Raw genomic sequence first — 22,441 nt, 5'->3', positions numbered from 1 at the left:
GGTAAGCTGGAGGGGATGAAGGTAGTGCTGGTTAATGTATATGTGCCAAATTGGGATGATGTGGATGATGTGGAATTTATAAAGAGGATGTTTGGGAAGATACCGGACCTGGACTCGCACAAGCTGATCATGGGAGGGGGCTTTAATACAGTAATTGATCCTGGCCTGGATCGGTCATGCTCGAAAACAGACAGGGTGCCAGCAATGGCAAAGGAACTGAAAGGGTTCATGGAGCAGATGGGGGGGGCGTGGATCCATGGAGATTTAGGCAGCCGAGGGTGAAGGAGTTTTCCTTCTACTCACACATACATAAGGTATACTCTCGGATCGATTTCTTTGTTTTGGGTAGGGCCTTGCTGGCAGGGGTGGTGGACATGGGGTACTCGGCGATTATGATCTCGGACCATGCTCCACAAAAGGCTGACCTGCAGGTTAGTCCAGATAGCAATCAGCGCCCAAAATGGAGGTTAGATGTAGGGCTATTGGCGGACGAAGCGGTGTGCGAGAGGCTGAGGAAATGCATACAAAATTACCTGCAGGTAAATGATACGGGGGAGGTCTCAGCAGCGGTGGTCTGGGAAGCGCTGAAGGCAGTGGTGAGAGGAGAGCTGATCTCGGTCCGGGCTCACAGGGACAGGACGGATAGGGCAGGGATTGACCGATTGGTGAAAGAGATTCTGCAAGTCGACAGGAGGTACACGGAGACTCCAGAGATAGGGCTTTTAAGGGAACGGCGGAGGCTACAGGCGGAGTCTGGCTTGTTAACCACAGGGAGGGCAGTGGAACAGCTCAGAAAGGCGAAGGGGACGATCTACGAGCACGATGAGAAGGCCAGCAGGATGCTTGCACAGCAGCTCAGAAAGAGGGAGGCAGCTAGAGGAATAGGGAAAGTTATTGATGGGGATGGGAAGTTGGTTGGGGATTCGGCAGGGGTGAGTAAGGCGTTTCGGGATTTTTTATACCAGGTTGTACAGGTCAGAACCCCCTGCGGGGCCGGAGGGGATGAGGCACTTCCTGGAGGGGCTGACTTTCCCGAAGGTGGACGGGGAGCTGGTAGAAGGGCTGGGGGCCCCAATTGGGTTGGAAGAGATAGTGGAGGGCTTGAAGGCCATGCAGTCGGGTAAGGCCCCGGGACCGGACGGGTACCCAGCGGAGTTCTATAAAAAGTTATCTGGGATATTGGGACCGGTGCTGATGAAGGTGTTTAATTAGGCAAGGGATAGGGGGGTTCTTCCCCAGACGATGTCACAGGCCACAATTTTGCTTATCCTCAAAGGGACAAGAACCTGGAGCTATGTGGGTCTTACAGGCCGATTTCCCTGTTGAACGTAGACGCCAAACTGCTGGCCAAGATTTTGTCCTCCAGGATTGAGGATTGTGTACCGAACGTCATTATGGAGGATCAGACGGGGTTCGTTAAGGGCAGGCAGCTGGTGGCCAATGTAAGAAGACTGTTAAACGTGATCATGATGCCCCCGGAAAGTAGAGAGGCGGAGGAAGCTTTTGACCGGGTAGAGTGGGATTATTTATGGGAGGTACTGGGACGGTTCGGATTTGGGTGGGGCTTTATTGACTGGGTCAGGTTGCTGTAACAGGCTCCTGTGGCAAGTGTACGGACGAACAGGACGACTTCGGACTATTTTAGACTGCACCGGGGGACGAGACAGGGATGCCACCTCTCCCCACTGCTGTTTGCGCTAGCTATAGAGCCGCTGGCAATTGCTCTGAGGGCCTCAAGGGGCTGGTCCGGTGGGGGGGGGGGGGGGGGGGGGGGGCACAGAGTCTCGCTGTATGCGGACGACCTGCTTCTGTATGTTTTGGATCCAATTGAGGGGATGGAAGAAATCATGGGAATTTTAGGGGAATTTGGCTGGTTTTTGGGGTATAAGCTTAATATGGGGAAGAGTGAGATGTTTGTGGTCCAGGCGAGGGGTCAGGAGAGGCGACTGGGGGAACCGCCGTTTAGAGTGGTAGGGGATAGTTTCAGGTACCTAGTATCCAAGGGACGCAGGTTTGGGACCGGCTGCATAAATTGAACTTGGCCCTGTTGATGGATCAGAGGAAAGATGATTTCCGGAGATGGGATGTGCTCCCGTTGTCTCTAGCTGGCAGAGTCCAAATGGTGAAAATGACGGTCCTCCCGAGATTCCTGTTTGCATTTCAATGTCTCCCCACCTTCATTCCACGGTCCTTTTTTAAGCGGGCCGATAAAATTATTGCGGGCTTCGTATGGGGGGGCAAGTCCCCGCGAGTGAGGAGGGTAATGCTTGAGTGGAGTCGGGAAGAGGAGGGCTGGCACTGCTGAACTTTAGCAATTATTACTGAGCGGTTAACATGGCCATGATTAGGAAGTGGCTGGTGGGGGGGGGGGGGGGGGGGGGGGGGGGGGGGGTCTTAATGGATGCATATGGAGGCGGCTTCTTGCAAGGGCACACGTTTGGGGGCTCTGGTAACGGCGCCTCTGCCGTTCCCGCCGGCGCGGTACTCCACCAGCCCCGTGGTGGTAGCGGCCTTGAGAGTCTGGGGGCAATGGAGGAGACATGTGGCAGCAGGGGGAGCATCGGTCTGGTCCCCAATCTGCGATAATCACCGGTTTGCCCCGGGGAGGATGGACGGGGGTTCCGAATATGGCGGAGAGCGGGGATTGAGAGGATGGGGGACTCGTTTATAGAGGGGAGCTTTCCGAGTATGAGGGCGCTGGAGGAGAAGTTTGCATTGGTGGGGGGAAACGAATTTCGATATCTGCAGGTGTGGGACTTTCTGCGTAGACAGGTATCAAGCTTCCCACTCCTGCCGCTGAGGGGGATTCAGGATAGGGTGGTTTCTAGAGGATTGATAGGTGAAGGGAGCATTTCTGACATTTCTAAGCAGCTTATGGGATCAGAGGAGACGCAGACCGAGGAGCTGAAGCGAAAGTGGGAGGAGAAGCTAGGGGGAGAGATAGAGGCCTTTGGCCGGACGCGTTGAGTAGAGTCAACGTGACCGCAACATGTGCCAGACTCAGCCTGATTCAATTCAAGGTCGTGCACCGGGCCCACATGACAGTGGCTCGGATGGGAAGATTCTTTGGGGTGGAGGATAGGCGCGCAAAGTGTATGGGAGGACCAGCAAACCATGTTCACATGTTCTGGGCATGCCCAAAGCTGAGGGGAGTTTGGCAGGGGTTTGCTGATGTCATGTCCAAGGTATTAAATACAAGGGTGGCATTGAGTCCAGAGGTGGCGATTTTCGGGGTGTCGCAGGATCCGGGAATCCAGGAGGAGAAAGAGGCAGACGTTCTGGCCTTTGCTTCCCTGGTAGCCCGAAGTCGGAGACCTGGCTATCGGGCATGACTGGCTTTCTCTGCCTGGAGAAAATTAAGTTCGCCAAGAGAGGGTCACTGTTACAATGGGGGGGGGGGGGGAAGAAGAGAGAGAGAGAGAGAGAGGGGGGGGGGTGGGGGGGGGGGGGTGGACAGCATTTTAGGAGCAGCGGGGGGAGGGGAAGAGCATGGAAATCAGAGGACGATTTCCACCACCCTCTGTTCAAAAAATGTAACTCAGCCTGACTCCTGCTTACCGCATGCCAGTATGACTCGGAGACAAGTGGACTAGCCATCTGATATTAAAGGGCTGTCAACATCAACATTACCTTGCGGGCATAAGGAGTTCTCTTTTTATTTACCCTAGTCCCCTAAGTACTCCTAATGTTACATTTGTCCCTACTCTGATTATAACTGCTTAGAATTTATTTTTCATTTTATGGCGTTAGATTTTCTTTCTCTCCCTCATTCCTTTGTATAAGGTGCGGTGGCTGAATCTATCTGTGTCATTTGAAATCCTGTCGCTGAATCCCCTTTATTGGGCAGGGTTTTCCACCCGTTCCTGCTGGCAGGATCTTCCATTCCCGCTGGCGGTGACCTCTATTCCCCCCCGCCATTGACAGCAGCAGGACAGGAAGATCCCGCCGCTGGACAATGGCGGACCCCTCTGTTGCCACAGAACATACTGCGGGGGAGGCAAGGGAAACAGACCCCACCCACTATCTCCGGCTGCTGTGATTAACGGTGTCCTAGCCTGGTGGGCAACTGAAGGCCGGGGAAAGGGTTGGAACTTGAAAGCAACGAATGTTCACCATTTTGGCACTGGTTTTACAGGCTGGTTGAAAGCACTCTCACACAAAATACACACAAGTTGCTCCACCGCTCCCCGAAACGCACAGCGCCGGTGCCTGCCTTGCCTTGTACCTCCCAATTGTTCATACCTCTCACTCGTGTGGCCGGGCCTTGAGCCACGACGACTGTGTGGGCTCCCGGCTGGCCCTCTGGCTGCTGCTGGCCCTCTGGCTGCTGCTGGCCCTCTGGCTGCTGCTCGCCCCCTGGCTGCTGCTGGCCCCCTGGCTGCTGCTGGCCCTCTGGCTGCTGCTGGCCCTCTGGCTGCTGCTGGCCCCCTGGCTGCTGCTGGCCCTCTGGCTGCTGCTGGCCGTCTGGTTGCTGCTGGCCCCCTGGCTGCTGCTGGCCCCCTGGCTGCTGCTGGCCCTCTGGCTGCTGCTGGCCCCCTGGCTGCTGCTGGCCCTCTGGCTGCTGCTGGCCCCCTTGCTGCTGCTGGCCCTCTGGCTGCTGCTGTTGGCTATTCGGCCCTCTGGCTGCTGCTCTTGGCTATCCGGCCCTCTGGCAGCTGCTGGCTATCTGGCCCCCTGGCTTCTGTTAGCTATCTGGCTGCTGCTGGCCCTCTGGCTGCTGCTGGCCCCCTGGCTGCTGCTGTTGGCTATTCGGCCCTCTGGCTGCTGCTCTTGGCTATCCGGCCCTCCGGCTGCTGCTGGCTATCTGGCCCTCTGGCTGCTGCTGGCTATCTGGCCCTCTGGCTGCTGCTGGCCCCCTGGCTGCTGCTGTTGGCTATCCGGCCCTCTGGCTGCTGATGGCCCTCTGGCTGCTGCTGGCCCTCTGGCTGCTACTGGCCCTCTGGCTGCTGCTGTTGGCTATTCGGCCCTCTGGCTGCTGCTGCTGGCTATCTGGCCCTCTGGCTGCTGCTGGCTCTCTGGCTGCTGCTGGCTCTCTGGCTGCTGCTGTTGGCTATCTGGCCCCCTGGCTGCTGCTGGCCCCCTGGCTGCTACTGGCCCTCTGGCTGCTGCTGTTGGCTATCCGGCCCTCTGGCTGCTGCTGGCCCTCTGGCTGCTGCTGGCCCTCTGGCTGCTGCTGGCACCCTTGCTGCTACTGGCCCTCTGGCTGCTGCTGGCCCCCTTGCTGCTACTGGCCCTCTGGCTGCTGCTGGCCCCCTGGCTGCTGCTGGACCTCTGGCTGCTGTTGTTGGCTATTCGGCCCTCTGGCTGCTGCTGCTGGCCCTCTGGCTGCTGCTGGCTATCTGGCCCTCTGGCTGCTGCTGGCTATCTGGCCCTCTGGCTGCTGCTGGCTATCTGACCCTCTGGCTCCTGCTGGCTATCCAGCCCTCTGGCTGCTGCTGGCTATCTGGCCCTCTGGCTCCTGCTGGCTATCCAGCCCTCTGGCTGCTGCTGGCCCCCTGGCTGCTGCTGGCCCTCTGGCTGCTGCTGTTGGCTACCCGGCCCTCTGGCTGCTGCTGGCCCTCTGGCTGCTGCTGGCCCTCTGGCTGCTGCTGGTCCCCTTGCTGCTGCTGGCCCTCTGGCTGCTGCTGGCCCCCTTGCTGCTACTGGCCCCCTGGCTGCTGCTGGCCCCCTGGCTGCTGCTGTCCCTCTGGCTGCTGCTGTTGGCCACCCGGCCCTCGGGCTGCTGCTGCTGGTGGCTATCTGGCCCCCTGGCTGTTGCTGGCTATCTGGCCCTCTGGCTGCTGCTGGCCCCCTGGCTGCTGCTGATCATCTGGCTGCTGCTGGCTATCTGACCCCCTGGCTGCTGCTGGCCCCCGGGCTGCTGGCCCTCTGGCTGCTGCTGGCCCTCTGGCTGCTACTGGCCCCCTGGCTGCTGCTGGCCCCCTGGCTATTGCTGGCCCCCTGGCTGCTGATGGCCCTCTGGCTGCTGCTGGCCCTCTGGCTGCTGCTGGCCCCCTGGCTGCTGCTGGCCCCCTGACTGCTGCTGGCTATTTGGCCCTCTGGCTGCTACTGGCCCCCTGGCTGCTGCTGGCCCCCTGGCTGCTGCTGGCCCCCTGGCTGCTGATGGCCCTCTGGCTGCTGCTGGCCCTCTGGCTGCTGCTGGCACTCTGGCTGCTGCTGTCCCCCTGACTGCTGCTGGCTATTTGGCCCTCAGGCTGCTGCTGACCCCCTGGCTGCTGCTGACCCCCTGGCTGCTGCTGGCCCCCTGGCTGCTGCTGGCCCTTTGGCTGCTGCTGGCCCCCTGGCTGCTGCTGGCCCTCTGGCATCTGCTGACCCTCTGGCTGCTACTGGCCCTCTGGCTGCTGCTGACCCCCTGGTTGCTGCTGGCCCTCTGGCTGCTGCTGGCCCCCTGGCTGCTGCTGGCCCTCTGGCTGCTGCTGTTGGCTATTCGGCCCTCTGGCTGCTGCTGCTGGCTATCTGGCCTTCTGGCTGCTGCTGGCTATCTGGCCCTCTGGCTGCTGCTGGCCCTCTGGCTGCTGCTGGCCCCCTTGCTGCTACTGGCCCTCTGGCTGCTGCTGGCCCTCTGGCTGCAGCTGGCCCCCTGGCTGCTGCTGGCCCTCTGGCTGCTGCTGTTGGCTATTCGGCCCTCTGGCTGCTGCTGCTGGCTATCTGGCCCTCTGGCTGCTGCTGGCTATCTGGCCCTCTGGCTGCTGCTGGCTATCTGACCCTCTGGCTGCTGCTGGCCCTCTGGCTGCTGCTGGCCCTCTGGCTGCTGCTGGCCCTTTGGCTGCTGCTGGCCCTCTGGCTGCTGCTGGCCCTCTGGCTGCTGCTGGCCCCCTTGCTGCTGCTGGCCCTCTGGCTGTTGCTGGCCCTCTGGCTGCTATTGGCCCCCTGGCTGCTGCTGTTGGCTATCCGGCCCTCTGGCTGCTGCTGCTGGTGGCTATCTGGCCCCCTGGCTGTTGCTGCCTATGGCCCTCTGGCTGCTGCTGGCCCCCTGGCTGCTGCTGATCCTCTGGCTGCTGCTGGCTATCTGACCCCCTGGCTGCTGCTGGCCCTCTGGCTGCTACTGGCCCCCTGGCTGCTGCTGGCCCCCTGGCTGCTGCTGGCCCCCTGGCTGCTGATGGCCCTCTGGCTGCTGCTGGCCCTCTGGCTGCTGCTGGCCCTCTGGCTGCTGGCTATTTGGCCCTCTGGCTGCTACTGGCCCCCTGGCTGCTTCTGGCCCCCTGGCTGCTGATGGCCCCCTCGCTGCTGATGGCCCTCGGGCTGCTGCTGGCCCTCTGGCTGCTGCTGGTCCCCTGGCTGCTGCTGGCCCCCTGACTGCTGCTGGCTATTTGGCCCTCTGGCTGCTGCTGACCCCCTGGCTGCTGCTGGCCCTCTGGCTGCTGCTGGCCCCCTGGCTGCTGCTGGCCCTCTGGCTGCTGCTGACCCCCTGGCTGCTGCTGACCCTCTGGCTGCTGCTGGCCCCCTGGCTGCTGCTGGCCCCCTGGCTGCTGCTGGCCCTCTGGCTGCTGCTGGCCCCCTGGCTGCTGCTGACCCTCTGGCTGCTGCTGGCCCTCTGGCTGCTGCTGACCCCCTGGCTGCTGCTGACCCTCTGGCTGCTGCTGGCCCCCTGGCTGCTGCTGGCCCCCTGGCTGCTGCTGGCCCTCTGGCTGCTGCTGGCCCCCTGGCTGCTGCTGACCCTCTGGCTGCTGCTGGCCCTCTGGCTGCTGCTGGCCCTCTGGCTGCTGCTGACCCCCTGGTTGCTGCTGGCCCTCTGGCTGCTGCTGGCCCTCTGGCTGCTGCTGGCCCCCTGGCTGCTGATGGCCCTCTGGCTGCTGCTGGCCCCCTGACTGCTGCTGGCTATCTGGCCCTCTGGCTGCTGCTGGCCCTCTGGCTGCTGCTGGCCTCCTGGCTGCTGATGGCTATCTGGCTGTTGCTGGCCATCTGGCCCCCTGGCCGCTGCTGGCTATCTGGCCTGGCCTCTGATCTCGCCCATCCAGTTGCCACCCAGCCCTCTCACTCTCAGCCCTGTCCTCCGCTCCGGTCGGGACATGCAGACCCTGCGACAACGGATGAACGGACATCGCATGACAATCGCCAGGCAGGAATGTTCCCTTCCAGTCCGGGAACACTTCAGCAGTCAAGGGAATTCAGCCTCTGATCTCCGGGTAAGCATTCTCCAAGGCGGCCTTCAGGACCACGCGACAACGCAGAATCGCCGAGCAGAAACCTATCGCCAAGTTCCGCACACATGAGTGCGGCCTCAACCGGGACCTTGGATTCATGTCGCATTACATTCACCCCCCACCATGTGGCCTGGGCTTGCGAAATCATACCAACTGTCCTGGTTTGAGACAATTCACACCTCTTCAACCTGGGGTTACCCCTATCTCTGGATCTGTAAATACTTAATTACCTGCAAATGCTCGCATTCAAAGTATCGTCTTGCACCTTTGACTTTATCTATATAAATGTTTCTGGAACATACCTCTTCATTCACCTGAGGAAGGAGCAGTGCTCTGAAAGCTAGTGATTTGAAACAAACCTGTTGGACTTTAACCTGGTGTTGTAAGACTTCTTACTGTGCTCACCCCAGTCCAACGCTGGCATCTCCACATCATGCATCATGATGTATGGTCAGTGGCCTGACTTTTGCCTCAGGCTGTCCACCGGGCCAACTGTTAGAATCCTGGATGCTTCACAGAAGTACAGAAATTTCACACCAGGCAATCAGGAGATCCAACTGAACTGCTCTAAGTCTCCATCACCTCTCAACATGTGGCACACTGTTTTCCCACTATAAAGGGGAGTCCACCAATCAGAGCTCGATATTGTTCTGTATTGCCTACTGATAGGCTCAAGAAGTGGCCACCTCTCAATATGGGGGCTCCCCCATTGCCCCGGCCCCCACGCTGCAGTGCTGTCTTTCATTATAAATCCGCCTCTGGCGACTACACTTCAAAAAGTACTACATGTGCTGTAATACACTTTTGGGATGTTCACTGGCAGGGAAATGCAAGCCTTTCTTCCTTTCTAAACTAATGATGTGGAGATGCCGGCGTTGGACTGGGATGAGCACAGTACGAAGTCTTACAACACCAGGTTAAAGCCCAACAGGTTTGTTTCGATGTCACTAGCTTTCGGAGCGCTGCTCCTTCCTCAGGTGAATGAAGAGGTCTGTTCCAGAAACACATATATAGACAAATTCAAAGATGCCAAACAATGCTAGGAATGCGACCATTAGCAGGTGATTAAATCTTTACAGATCCAGAGATGGGGTAACCCCAGGTTAAAGAGGTGTGAATTGTATCAAACCAGGACAGTTGGTAGGATGTCTAAACTAAGGCAGGGCAGTGCTTTCCTTGCTTATAGAATGTAGACCATAGTGCAGAAGAAGGCCATTCGGCCCATCGAATCTGGACCTACCCACTTAAGCCCTCTTTTCCACCCTATCCTCGTAACCCAATAACCCCTCCTAACATTTTTGGTCACTAAGGGGCAATTTATCATGGCCAATCCACCTAACCTGCATGTCTTTGGACTGTGGGAGGAAACCGGAGCACCCGGAGGAAACCCACGCAGACACGGGGAGAACGTGCAGACTCCACAGTGCTGTCCACTTCTGCTACCGTGCTGCCCTGTATGATGCATTACGATCTCTGGAGCAGACACTTGAGAAACTACATAACAATGGAGCTCGTAAACAGCGAGACATGTTTTAACCTTCAAAAAGTATCATACCCATGCAAAAACAGGTTTTGTTTTCGTAAAAAGCTTTTTATGATTCATGGGAGTTTTTTAGTCTATGGTTTTGCAATTCTTTTGTCACGGCAGTGGCCAGTTTCATAGAATTTACGGTGCAGAAGGAGGCCATTCGGCCCATCGAGTCTGCACCGGCTCTTGGAAAGAGCACCCCACCCAAGGTCCACACCTCCACCCTATCCCCATAACCTAGTAACCCCACCCAACACTAAGGACAATTTTTGGACACTTAAGGGCAGTTTTTCATGGCCAATCCACCTAACCTGCACATCTTTGGACTGTGGGAGGAAACCGGAGCACCCGGAGGAAACCCACGCACACACGGGGAGAACGTGCAGACTCCGCACAGACAGTGACCCAAGCCGGAATCGAACCTGGGACCCTGGAGCTGTGAAGCAATTGTGCTACCCACAATGCTACCGTGCTGCCTACAATGCTATACAAAACCTAAAACAGCTGAAAACCGCTCATTTTGCCGGGTCGTTTGCAAATGAGACATTTCTAAAGCTTTGGCAGAACTGGGAGAGCTGAAGAGGAGCTCTGACAATATAAACCTTCACTCGAGGTAGCACCATGAGTTGCCATCCAAGATATAGATTCCTGTCCTTAGTCAAGTTAAAGTTTAATAATGAAGATTGGTTTTGAAGTACCCCAAGTACAGTATTTCATGGCAAGAGTTGCACAAGACAAAAGATGGTGTGCCAGGGAGATCAGTTGGCATCATAGACGGATTACCCGCATTCCATCATTAATCATATTGGCATGCTCTGGTACTGTAACCCAACAATAATAAAGGATAATATCTCTGTAAGGTACAAGTCGATTGATGGAACTGCTGCACCATCTGCATCAATGATATCCAGAGTCAATTTCCACCGCAGCGGCAGTCGTGATCACCTCCTTCCTCAACATTTTTGCCTCTTTCCAGGCTAGCATAAGGATCGCTGGCAATGCTTGTCAATTCATTGCCCATCTATGTATCAAAGCAATGCCGATGTTTTATTTCCTTTCCGACTGACTGCAGACTGCCGTAGCATTATTGCATTGCCCAAGGTAAGGGGTAAATGATGGCATTTCAATACCCAACCAATCACCAGGTTTCTGCTCCTCCACTTGAGCCATGTAGACTGTGACTGACTAGATGGTAAATACCCGCAAGTTCATGAATTGTGGCCACTGAGTTATACAAACATTGATGCAGGGTGCTGTGAGGCTTTGTCTTGTTCTGGGTCACTGACAGTGCTGATGGATTCTTTTCACGGGTCTACCATGACAGAAAAGGACAAACGCTGGAATGCTGGCTTCAAAACACATTGCCAAACAGAGCTCACGTTACCAAATACTAACTGTGCATGACACTTGTGTGTACGCCTGTGCTAAAGATGGCCCTTAATAACACTGAACTTGGGGTATAACCTGCTGTTTCATCTTTGCCTCTTGTTCAGTGATGTTCAGCATTATTAAATAATGCTATTTATGCCAAAATAAAAATAATTGTAAGCGGCAAAAATGCATTTTGCAAAGGAAACCAGCATTGATCAGACGTTACTCACTGTCCACATGCAAGGCTATGACAGCACCTCTTTAGCTACATGCACTAATTTTAGTAGCAATCTCCTTAAGTACACTCACAGAATACTTCACGTGTATATATTTAATTAACAAACATTATCACCATTCACTAACCAGGGAAGTGGAAGCACTCACAAAGTCTGCTTTTCTGCTTTCCATTTTGCCAACATGCGTACAAAGGATTAAAATTCACAAGGAGATGGAGCGTGAATGTGAGCACTGGGATTCCAAGCACAATGGTGTCTATTACTCATTTTTTATTTACCAATCAGAAGTGCAATAATCCACATCTGGATTCCCAATTATTTTTAAAAAAAATATTTTTATTGGCATTTTCAGTTTTATATACTTTGCAGTTCGTGTTTGTTTACTGTACAGTACAGAAGTTTTTCTTATGTCTATCTTCTTCCCCACTGTCACCAGACACCTAAATGACCCTCTTATGGACTGACCTCATTAACACTACACCCTGTATGCTTCATCCGATGCCAGTGCTTATGTAGTTACATTGTATATGTTGTGTTGCCCTATTATGTATTTTCTTTTCTTCCCTTTTCTTCTCATGTACTTAATGATCTGTTGAGCTGCTCGCAGAAAAATACTTTTCACTGTACCTCGGTACACGTGACAATAAACAAATCCAATCCAATCCAATCTATTTACAATTTGTTGCCATCTGACTTGGCATACGATGCTCCTTCCCCTCCCCTCCTTGCCCCCCCCCTTCCTAGCCCCCCGCCACCCGATGCCTTCTCTACTTGTTCAGGGTGTGTGTTCCCCTCCTCCACGATTCCCAATGCTTATCCCCCCATTTTCCCCGCCAATTTTGGCCGTGTCCGTCTTGTGGATCTACCCCCTCCCCTTCTCTTTGCGTTGTTCCTTTTGCCCCCCTCAGGCTCCCTCTTCTCTTCCTCCCCCCCTCCCCCTGGGTTGTGTGTCCCTGACATTCTTCTTTTACTTTCCAGTTTTCCTCTCTACTAGTTGCTGTTGGCCTCAAACAGATTTTGGAACAGGCTGACTAATTGCCCCCATGCCGTAAGGAAGCCTTCCTCCCACCCTCGGATGGTGTATTTAATCATCTCCAGCTGGAGAAATTCCGAGAGGTCAGCGAGCCAGTCTGCAGCTGTGGGTGGTGCTGCTGATCGCCGGCCGAGCAGGATTCTCCGGCGTGCGATTAGGGAAGCGAAAGCAAGGGCGTTGGCCCCCTTCCCCATGTGGAGCTCTGACTGCTCCGATACCCCGAAAATTGCCACATTTGGGCATGGCTCCGCCCTCATCCCCACAACCTTGGGCATCGCCTCGGAGAAGGCTGTCCAGAACCCAGCAAGCTTGGGACAAGCTTGGGACAAGCCCAGAACATGTCGGTGTGGTTGGCCGGGCCCCTCTGGCACCGCTCACATTTGTCCTCCACCTCCGGGAAGAACCAGCTCATTCGGGTTCTGGTCAGGTGCGCTCTGTGCACCACTTTGAGCTGCACTAGGCTGAGCCTTGCGCAGAGGAGATGGAGTTGGCCCTGTTCAGCGCTTCGCTCCAGATTCCCCAACCCACTTCTGTCCCCAGTTCGTCCCCCCATTTCCGTCTGGTCTCGTCTAATGTAGCTGCCCATCTTTCTTCCCCACAGAGCACCCCCCCCCCCCCCCCCCCTCCTTACTGTCCCTGGTCATCAGGTCTCCGGACCCAGGGGTACCCTACTGTCTCTTTGCGGAGGAAGTGTTTTATTTATAGGTGTCTCATTTCCTGTCCTGTCAGTAGTTCCCATTCCTCCGGGGGGAATCAAGGAGGAGGGGGAACACACACCCTGAACAAGCAGGGAGGGCATCGGGGGGCAGGGAGGGCTCGGGAGGCAGGGGGCTAGGAAGGGGGAGAAGGGAAGGGGGGGAGGAAGATAGCCAAGTCAGACGAGGAAATCCTCCTCCATCGCATTGCTACAAATAAATAATCTTTATTGTCACAAGTAGGCTTACATTAACACTGCAATGAAGTTACTGTGAAAAGCCCCTCAAACGCAGATTGAAGTCATCCATAATAACCGTTGTATCCTTACTGCGCGCATCTATAATTTCTTGTTTGATGCCATCCCCATCCTCACAATCACTGGTCTGTACACAACTCCCACGAACCTTTTTTGCCCTTTTGTGTTCCGCAGCTCCACCCATACAGATTCCACATCGCCCAGGCTAATGTCCTTCCTAACTGTCTTATTAATATTCTCTTTAACCAGCAACGTTACCCCACCTCCCTTCCCTTTCCTTCTATCTTTCCTGAATATTGAATACCCCTGGATGTAGAGTTCCCATCCTTGGTCACCCTGGAGCCAGGTCTCCGTGATCCCAATTACATCATATCCGTTAATGATTGTCAGCGCAGTTAATTCATCAACCTTATTACAAATGCTCCTCGCATTGAGACACAGAGCCTTCAGGCTTGGTTTTTTGACATTCATTGCCCTTTTAGAATTATGATGTAATGTGGCCCTTTTTAATTTTTGTCTTTGGTTTCTCTGCCTTCCACTTTTCCCTTTACTGCCTTTTGTTTCTGAACCCCCCACTTACTTCCTCAGGCTTCCTGCATCGGTTCCCATTCCCCTGCCATATTAGATTAAACCTTCTGCAACAGCATGAGCAAACACTCCCCCGAGGACATTGGTTCCGGTCCTGCCCAGGGGCAGACCGTCCGGTTTGTACTGGTCTCACCTCCCGCTCCTTGACACCAGTTCTTCGGCTACCCATAGAACAGTCGAGGTGACTTCTCCCAGAATCCTCTTCTGCCGCCTCTACCGGATGAACTTCCTCCTGTTTGTCACAGGAGGGATTCTTTGGCTACCCACAGTACAGTTGAAGTGACTGAGTTGACTTCACCCAGAATCCTCTTCCGCCGCCTCTGCTGGAGTGTAGTGGTAGGCTCTTCTTATTCAACTATGTCCAAGTTGTGACTTCATTTTCTTCTGTGGGATCAGCATGACGCCCACAGAACTGGCAATTCATGCTGTCCTTGTTGGTGCCTGTGGGAATTTCTGCAGCCGTGCAACCTCTGGAAATGTCAGACGCTGTGGATGGTCCTTGAAGCAAGTTGAATCAAATTTCAGTGCTTGCCTCGAAGTGGGCAAGTCAGCCGCAGTACTTTCTCGAGAAAGGTGCACTGCAATGCAGAAATTTGTAATGCTTCTTTTCTAGCTTCTTGTTTCATTCTACTGACCGACTTGATATTGTTTGCTCTGAGGCAGGTCACCATGGAAGATCTGCATGGGGATTCTGTAGTCATCCGTGTGGGAGACGTGGCCCGTGCCCATCCAGGTTGAATGCTCTGGAGGAAGGTCTCTATGCGTTTGAGCCCAACGCAATGAAGGAGTTTGTTGTTTGTGATTTTGTCCTGCCATTGAACCATCTTGATGAACCGCGGGTGTCTTTGGTGGAAGTGTTCCAGAGCTTTGATGTGGCACCTATAGCAGGCCCAAGATTCTTCTCTGAACAGCAGGGTGGCAAGGACAAAGGCCAGTGGAGTTTGATTTCAGTCTTCAGCTAAATGCCTTGCTGCTTCCAGCCACGATCAGTTGTAGGCAGTACGTGCTCTCTGGATGCATGAACTTTCTCGTGTTTGGGCACTGTCACCTGTCTAACAGTTAACACATTGATCAACACTGTCCAATCATACAGGTTAATGGTTCGAAAATCTAGACGGCTTTCACACCTAAGCACTATAGTAAGCACATGCGAAAATCCGTACACACCGATAGAATTGGACAAAATCAAAGCAGCTGCTGTAACTCAATGACCTGACATTTCGCTGCTAACTTCAACAATTAACATTTCAGCACAGATACCCAGAAGAGGCTTTCCTGCAACAATGGCTTCTGAGAGAAAGTGAATGGATAAATACAAGACTGAGACATTATTGTCAAAATAAAGATATCAATTAGTTTTCTACTTAACTAAATTGAAGGATACATTTGGGCTGGCAGTTAGCCTTAATGATTTCATTTTATAAGTTAGAAACACTGAAATTGAAGAACATGGGCGGGATTCTCCGACCCCCCGCCGGGTCGTAGAATCGCCGGCGGCTGGCGTGAATCCCGGCCCCGCCGGTTGCCGAATTCTCCGGCACCGGATATTCGGCGGGGGTGGGAATCGCGTCGCGCCGGTTGGCGGGCCCCCCCCCGGCGATTCTCCGGCCCGCGATGGGCCGAAGTCCGGCTGCTGGAATGCCTGTCCCGCCGGTGAGAATCAAACCACCTCTCTTACCGGCGGGACAAGGCGGCGCCGGCGGGCTCCGGGTTCCAGGGCGACCGATCCGTGGGCGGGCCTGTGCCGTGGGGGCACTCTTTTCCTTCCGCATTCCCCATGGTCTCCACTATGGCGGAGGCGGAAGAGACCCCCTCCACTGCGCATGCGCGGGGATGCCGTGAGCGGCCGCTGACGGTCCCGCGCATGCGCCGCACGGCAAAGTAATTTCCGCGCCAGCTGGCGGGGCACCAAAGGCCTGTCCTGCCAGCTGGCGGGGAGGAAATCAGTCCGGCGCGGGCCTAGCCCCTCAAGGTGAGGGCTCGGCCCCTCAAGATGCGGAGAATTCCGCACCTTTGGGGCGGCGCGATGCCGGACTGATTCGCGCCGTTTTTGGTGCCAGTCGGCGGACATCGCGCCGATTGCGGAGAATCCCGCCCCATATGTACCAGCCTCCCCGAACAGGCGCCAGAATGTGGCGACTAGGGGCTTTTCACAGTAACTTCATTTGAAGCCTACTTGTGACAATAAGCGATTTTCATTTCAAATGGTGTTTGCAACATAAGAAAAAAAGCAAATACTTTTTGTTTTATTGTAAATTTACAGTAATTTTTCAAATTAAGGGGCAATTTAGCGTGGCCAATCCACCTACCCTGCGCATCTTTGGGTTGTGGGGGCGAAACCCACGCAAACACGGGGAGAATGTGCAAACTCCACACGGACAGTGACCCAAAACCGGGATCGAACCTGGGACCTCGGCACTGTGAGGTTGCAGGGCTAACCCACTGCGCCACCGTGCTGCCCTGAGAAAAAGCAAATATTGCTATTTTATCACTTATTAGTAATCAAACCAAGTGCTCACCCTTGCTAGAAAGTGTACATCTTTCACAGTGCCGAGGACCCAGGTTCAATCCTGGCCTCGGGTCACTGTCCGTGTGGAGTTTGCACATTCTCCCCGTGTTTGAGTGGGTCTCACCCCCACAACCCAAAGATGTGCAGGCTAGGTGGATTGGCCACGCTAAATTGCCCCTTAATCAGGAAAAAAGAATTGGGTACTCTATATTTATTTTTAAAAAGAAGAAAATGCACATCTGGACATCAGCTGGAGACAGGAACCAGTTCAGTGGTGATGCCCCAAATGGTTAAATAACCGGTGATAAATTATCAAGGTTCCACATGAAAAGTAACCACTCTGACCAATTATTTGGGTGGTGATGCGGTGGGTAGCGGATGGAAGACGGTCACCTTCCCGTGCTTGGGAAATCAAACCGCAGCATGGGTTACTGGTTCCAGTAAAGAAGGGGCTAGAACTGGGCCAAGGGGAGAAGAATGTAGGCACCACGAAGCAAGAGTGTGACCCTGTCGCTGTTACATGGCACTGACTTCAATTTTAATTAAGCTCACACTTTTCACTTACCCCAATCTCAAACGGTCCTGTGAAATAATCCAGATTAGCCTGGATGAACCAGATGTTGTTTAATCTAAGGTCATCACACCTGTCCTTGGCACGGACTAAGGATTCTTCTTTGTTCTCCACTAAAATCACCTAGAACACAGCACAACATGGGCTCAGTAAGAAGCTTATCTCAAGTATCAGTCTTTCAGGCACAAAGTGCCAGAACGTCATCCTCAATTTTTTTTCTGTATTATTTATATGAATGCACAAGTTGTGTGGATGATTGGCTTTGAAAAGGGGGGGAAAAGAATCCCAACGCCATCATTTATCAAGTGCCTGTAAAAAAGGGTCAACGTACACCAATAGCAGTGGGACAGCTTGTTCATAATCTGTGCGGGTAATGTGGGTGGGGTTGGAAGAGACTGAGAGAGACAGAGAGAGAGAGGGAGATTGAATCTTGGTCATTAGCAGTGAGAACCATGTGGAAGAGATTCAAGGTAAATTAATAGCTGGGCTAATATAGAACCTACTTTGCTTTGAAAGAGAACGTTCAGATACACCCAAACTTGGTGTTGGAGGCTGGAAACATTTTGAGCAATAGTTGGAAAAGCTGATGCTGGCAGGGAAAGCCGGTGGTTGGCTTGTATTGCATTTACACCCTGCTGTGCTACATTCACTGAGTGTTACCTTCTGATGGTGCAAAACGCAAGGAAATTGTGATTTGTAACCACTGCTAAATAAATAAAACGATTCTAGAATAAATTACCTTTAGCTACAAATTCTAGAAAAGGCACCCCCAAAAATTAGAAAGCAGAATTTCCTAGGGTGCATACCGCCAGAGCCCCTCCATCACCTCCAGGAATAAATCTTGTACCTCTATTTCCAGGTTTGAAAATGTCGAAGTCCATCGCAATTGCACCTCTGCGTAATTTGGTTGTTCTCCCCTGCACCATGTAAATGGTTAAATATGGGTTTAGCTGCGACCCAATAAGTTTGTGTCCTGCTGGACACCCAGGGTAACTATTTATTTTCATTAGGTTTCAATCTTCACAAAAATCGAATTGTTGCAAAAAGTGATCCTGAAACGCAGGCCTGAATTTTGTGGATGGCGAGGTCTCGACTCCTGCCATCCAGAGAGTCGGTGGATAACGCATCCCTGTCATCTCCGACAGGCCCACTGCCATTTTACGCTCTAATGAGCTTTAGTTAGCTGCAGGCAGGACCTCCTTCCTGACTCGGAAAGAAGTCTTGCTTTGGGGAACCGTCAGCCAATCTGACTGGCTGACAGTTCTCCAGCTCATCCTGGCACGGCACTGCAGTGGCCGGAATGGGCCTGGGACTAAGTGTTGGGGCATGGGAGGCCAGCTAAGTGGTTGGGGACCCGGAGAGGTGAGGGTAAGGGACTCCTCGAGAAGGTTGCCGGCGTGGGCAGGAGGGGGGAAGAGAGGGAAGAAGGAGGTGCCTGGTCCTTGAGAGGAAAGCGTCCTCAGACAAATGGGGACTTAAAAAATATATATTTTTATTAAGGCATTTATAAATAAACATCAAATAAAACCACAGCTGAGATAAAAAAGATAACCAACAAATAACAAACAGGAGAACACAGCATAACTCAATAAATAGCCAACAACCGCAACCCGCCCACCCTATCTTACCCCCCACCCTCTCTGCCTCCACTTTTTTGAGTGAACCCTCACCGCCCCCAGCTGACTTAACAGTCCTGGAAGAAGTCAATGAACGGTTTCTATCTCCGGGCGAACCCTTCCATCGAATCCCTTCAGGCAAATTTAATTTTTTACAGTCTAAGGAAATCCGCGAGTTGGCTCACCCACTCCCCCCGGTTTCGAAGACTCCGAGTCCCTCCGCCCCAAAACGATCCGTCTCCGGGCTACCAGAGAAGTAAAGGCCAGAACTTCGGACTTTCTCACCCCCTGGGCCGCCGGGTCTTCCAACACTCCAAACACTGCCAATTCGGGACTCAGAACCACCTTCACCCTCAGTACCTCTGACATCACATCAGCGAACCCCCGCCAAAATCCCTGCAACTTTGGGCAGGCCCAAAACATGTGAACATGATTCCCGGGCCCCCCGCACACCGACCACACATATCCTCCACCCCCTCAAAGAACCTACTCATTCTAGCCACCGTCCAATGCGCTCTATCGACTACCTTAAATTGAATGAGACTCAACCTGGCGCACAAGGAGGACCCATTCTCCCTTCCCAAAGCTTCCTCCCATAACTCAGCCTCCAGCTCACCACCCAGCTCCTCCTCCCACTTTCGCTTAACTACTCATATCGGGGCGTCCTCCCAGTCCATCAACTCCTTATATATCTCTGACACCCTGCCCTCTCCAACCCCTGTTCTTGACGGCACCTTATCCTGCAACCTCGGGGATGGCAAATCAGGAAAGGACGGCACCTGCTTTCTCACGTAGTTCTGCACCTGTAAGTATCTGAACCCATTTCCACTGGGCAACTCATACTCCTCCAGCAGTCCTTCCAAACTCAGAAAGCTGCTCTCCACAAACAAATCTCCAAATCGCTCAATCCCCACCTGCTGCCAACCCTGAAACCCCCGTCCAGTTCCCCCGGAGCGAACCTGTGACTCCCACAGATCGGGGCCCAAACTGAGGCCCCCCTCAAGCCTCAGGTGCTGTCGTCACTGTCCCCACACCCTCAGGGCCACCACTACTACTGGACTTGTGGAGTAGCTGGCCGGCGAGAACAGCAGAGGCGCTTTCAACAACGCTCCCAAACTAATACCCTTACACAAGGCTGCCTCCATCCGCTCCCATACCGACCCCTCCCCCACTACCCACTTCCTTACCATGGCTATATTTGCCGCCCAATAATACTTCATTACATTTGGCAAGGCCAACCCGAACCCCCCCCAACTCCACCAGCGCCTTCTTTACCCGAGGGGCCTTCCCTGCCCACACAAATCCCAATATCAACGTGTTAACCTTCTTGAAAAAGATCTGGGGGGGGCATAAAAATCGGGAAGTTCTGGAATGCAAAGAAAAACCTCAGGGGCACAGTCATCTTTACGGACTGCACCAGCCCTGCCAATAACAACGGAAGCACATCCCACTTTTTAAATTCGCCTTTCATTTACTCCACCAACACTCTTCATTTGCTCCACCAACGCCCTTCATTTGCTCCACCAAGACAGAAGGGGACTTCTGATCCAGGTGCCTCCCTCCCCACCTGAGATCGAGTATCATACATTTTTTCTATTGCCCCCTCTAATTTATCCGGCGCCCACCAGCCTAAAAGTTGAGGCTAGGCAGGAAAATGCCCTTAAGGGCCATTAAGTGGCTTCCCGTCCAAGGCTATGGCTGCCCAACCGTTAAGTCACGTCCAGGTTTGGGTGGGCGGAATACTGGGGGGAATCCTGCCAATGGAATTTTACGCTCTCACCCACCTCAAAACACGGCAGGAGGCGCCAGTGAAATTCAAGCCTCAAAAAAAAAAAATTCTGAAATGCAATTAAATTGGAAGGAATTTAACCTATTCGGACTCGTACATGTGGTGTAGCCTCGGTCAGGTCATGGACATTTATTCAGGGTAGCTGTTTTAGTTGCACAATTTTTCATTTGATTTGGCACGTTTTGGGAATTTTTGCAGTCTTTTGTAAGCCATTCGTCAGCATTTTTGAGTCTGGTAGGTTGTTGGCCAGCATGCAGGCAACAGTGAACTTTGATGTCTTTCAAGACTGGGCTGTGAGGTCAACTGCAGAGGGATCATTCAGCAAATCCCCTCCTGATTAATCTGGATACCACGCCAGAGGAGAAAGGCGATTGTCAATCAGAAGATGTTTATCCGAGTCTTCAGTGAATCAAAGAGACCAGCATACAAACTTGGCGCGAAGCCCAATGAATGAAACAACAGATCAGACGACCAGCAGCAGTCTAAAAAATGTTGGCACAACTTCACAATGCAGTTTTAGCTGATTTCTGCAACTCATACTGTATGTGTTTGGGTTGATTATTGCCACATGCAATGCTTACAACTTATCATGGAGCTTTCATCTCGAGTTCCAGTTTTCATACTGGAGAATATATATTGGAGTAAGCAGAGGGGCTACAACAGTTCCATAATATCGTACCTGGCATAGCGGCAAGGTGTGAGCCAGGACAATCCCAACGTGCCCCTGTGAACACAGGACAGACAACTGAGTCAGTCAGCGCACCGCAACATATCTCAAGATCAGACCCGCAAACGTTTGTGACGGCGGATTCCTTTGTTTACCTGTCTTTGTCGGTTAAATTCTTGCCACCTTGTGCTTTGCAAGGTACAGAATGAAATTGAGCCACACGGTATTTCAAACTTCCAATCTCAGCAGGTACAACGTCTAAATAAAAAGGAAGCTTGAGATGATTTTGTTTTGAGAATTCCTGTCATACAAGTAGGATCATTAACTGCAAAGTTTGGGAGCACCGGCCTCCTCGTTGCTGGAGGGGGTGCTGTCAGCGGGAGAGGGGTTGCAGAGGGGGGGCTGTCTCGGCGATTTATGGGAGGATTTTGGAGGAGGATGAGGTGTCCATGGAGTGGGTTAATGCTAAATGGGAGGATGAGCTAGGGGTGGAGCTGGAGGAGGGATTGTGCTGCAGAGGGTGAATACCTCAGCTTTGTGTGTGAGGCTGGGGCTGATGCAGCTGAAGGTGGTTACAGGGCGCACCTGACAAAGTCAAGGATGAGCCGACTGTTTGAGGAGGTGGAGGGTGTTTGCGAACGATGTGGGAGGAGCACCACAAACCATGTACATATGTTTTGATCCTGGCCAAAGGTTTTGGGGGGCAGTGTTCAGCACCATCTCAGGAGCTTTGCATGTTGATGTGAAGCCCGGTCTCCTAGGAGTCATATTCGGGGTGCTGGACTGGCCTGAGCTGCAGGCGGGTGCGGGGCCGATGTCTTAGCCTTCGCCTCGCTGATTGCTCGTAGGTGGGTCTTGTTGGGGTGGGGGTCAGCTTCTCCACCCTGTGCCTCGGCATGGCCCGGGGACCTGCTGGAGTTTTTAGCCTTGGAGAAGGTGAAATTTGCTCTAAGGGGGGCCAGTGATGGGGTCTATAATTGTTGCGGTTTGTTCATGTTACATTTTGGAGAGTTGGTTACCATTGACGATTGAGGGAGGGGCGGGGAGGGTGGGAAGGAGGGTGAGGTACAGGTGGGTCCAATGTGTTTGGTGTTTTTTTTTACTGTTGTAAATTGGAAAAATGTTGAAAAATTGGAATAAAAATAATTTCAAAAAAAATTTTTTTTTTTAGACTGCAAATAAAATTATGTTCTCAGAAATCACACCTTCACAGCCATGTATTCCCACAGATTGACTATCTGTATGGATTATAAAATAATCCTTTATGTAGGAATATTGTAACAAAGGTAGGCCATTTTGTCTCGATCCTGTACCTCCGTTCAATCAGATCATGGTTATCTGTTTACCCCTTTTGGCTCCATATCCCTTGAAATCCTAACTAAAACTTAAATTAAAGAAAAATCTTAGGTACTAAGTTACAGCCCTTGAAAATAATTC

The 22,441-nt window shown here is 53.2% G+C and overlaps 1 protein-coding gene across 9 annotated transcripts in view; it reads right to left on the bottom strand.

Moving 5' to 3' along the window:
* gstcd (glutathione S-transferase, C-terminal domain containing) overlaps positions 1-22,441 on the bottom strand; it is a 256,913-nt gene that overhangs the window by 36,544 nt on the left and 197,928 nt on the right. For 6 of the 9 annotated variants that reach the window (XM_072495359.1, XM_072495361.1, XM_072495367.1 and 3 more), the window contains exons 7-8: positions 21,017-21,061; positions 16,927-17,055 (exon numbers count right to left, since the gene is read on the bottom strand). In XM_072495359.1, the coding sequence (XP_072351460.1) occupies positions 16,927-17,055; positions 21,017-21,061 (174 nt within the window). Of the gene's footprint in view, positions 1-13,162; positions 14,905-16,926; positions 17,056-21,016; positions 21,062-22,441 lie in introns of those variants that run through there. The other 3 variants (XM_072495360.1, XM_072495366.1, XM_072495368.1) reach the window with 2 other exon arrangements.

The sequence above is a fragment of the Scyliorhinus torazame genome, chromosome 3, assembly GCF_047496885.1.
Source record: "Scyliorhinus torazame isolate Kashiwa2021f chromosome 3, sScyTor2.1, whole genome shotgun sequence".
Classification (NCBI taxonomy): Eukaryota; Metazoa; Chordata; class Chondrichthyes; order Carcharhiniformes; family Scyliorhinidae; genus Scyliorhinus; species Scyliorhinus torazame.
Note: the sequence above shows the minus strand (reverse complement) of the source record. Positions and strands in the feature narration are given on the sequence as shown.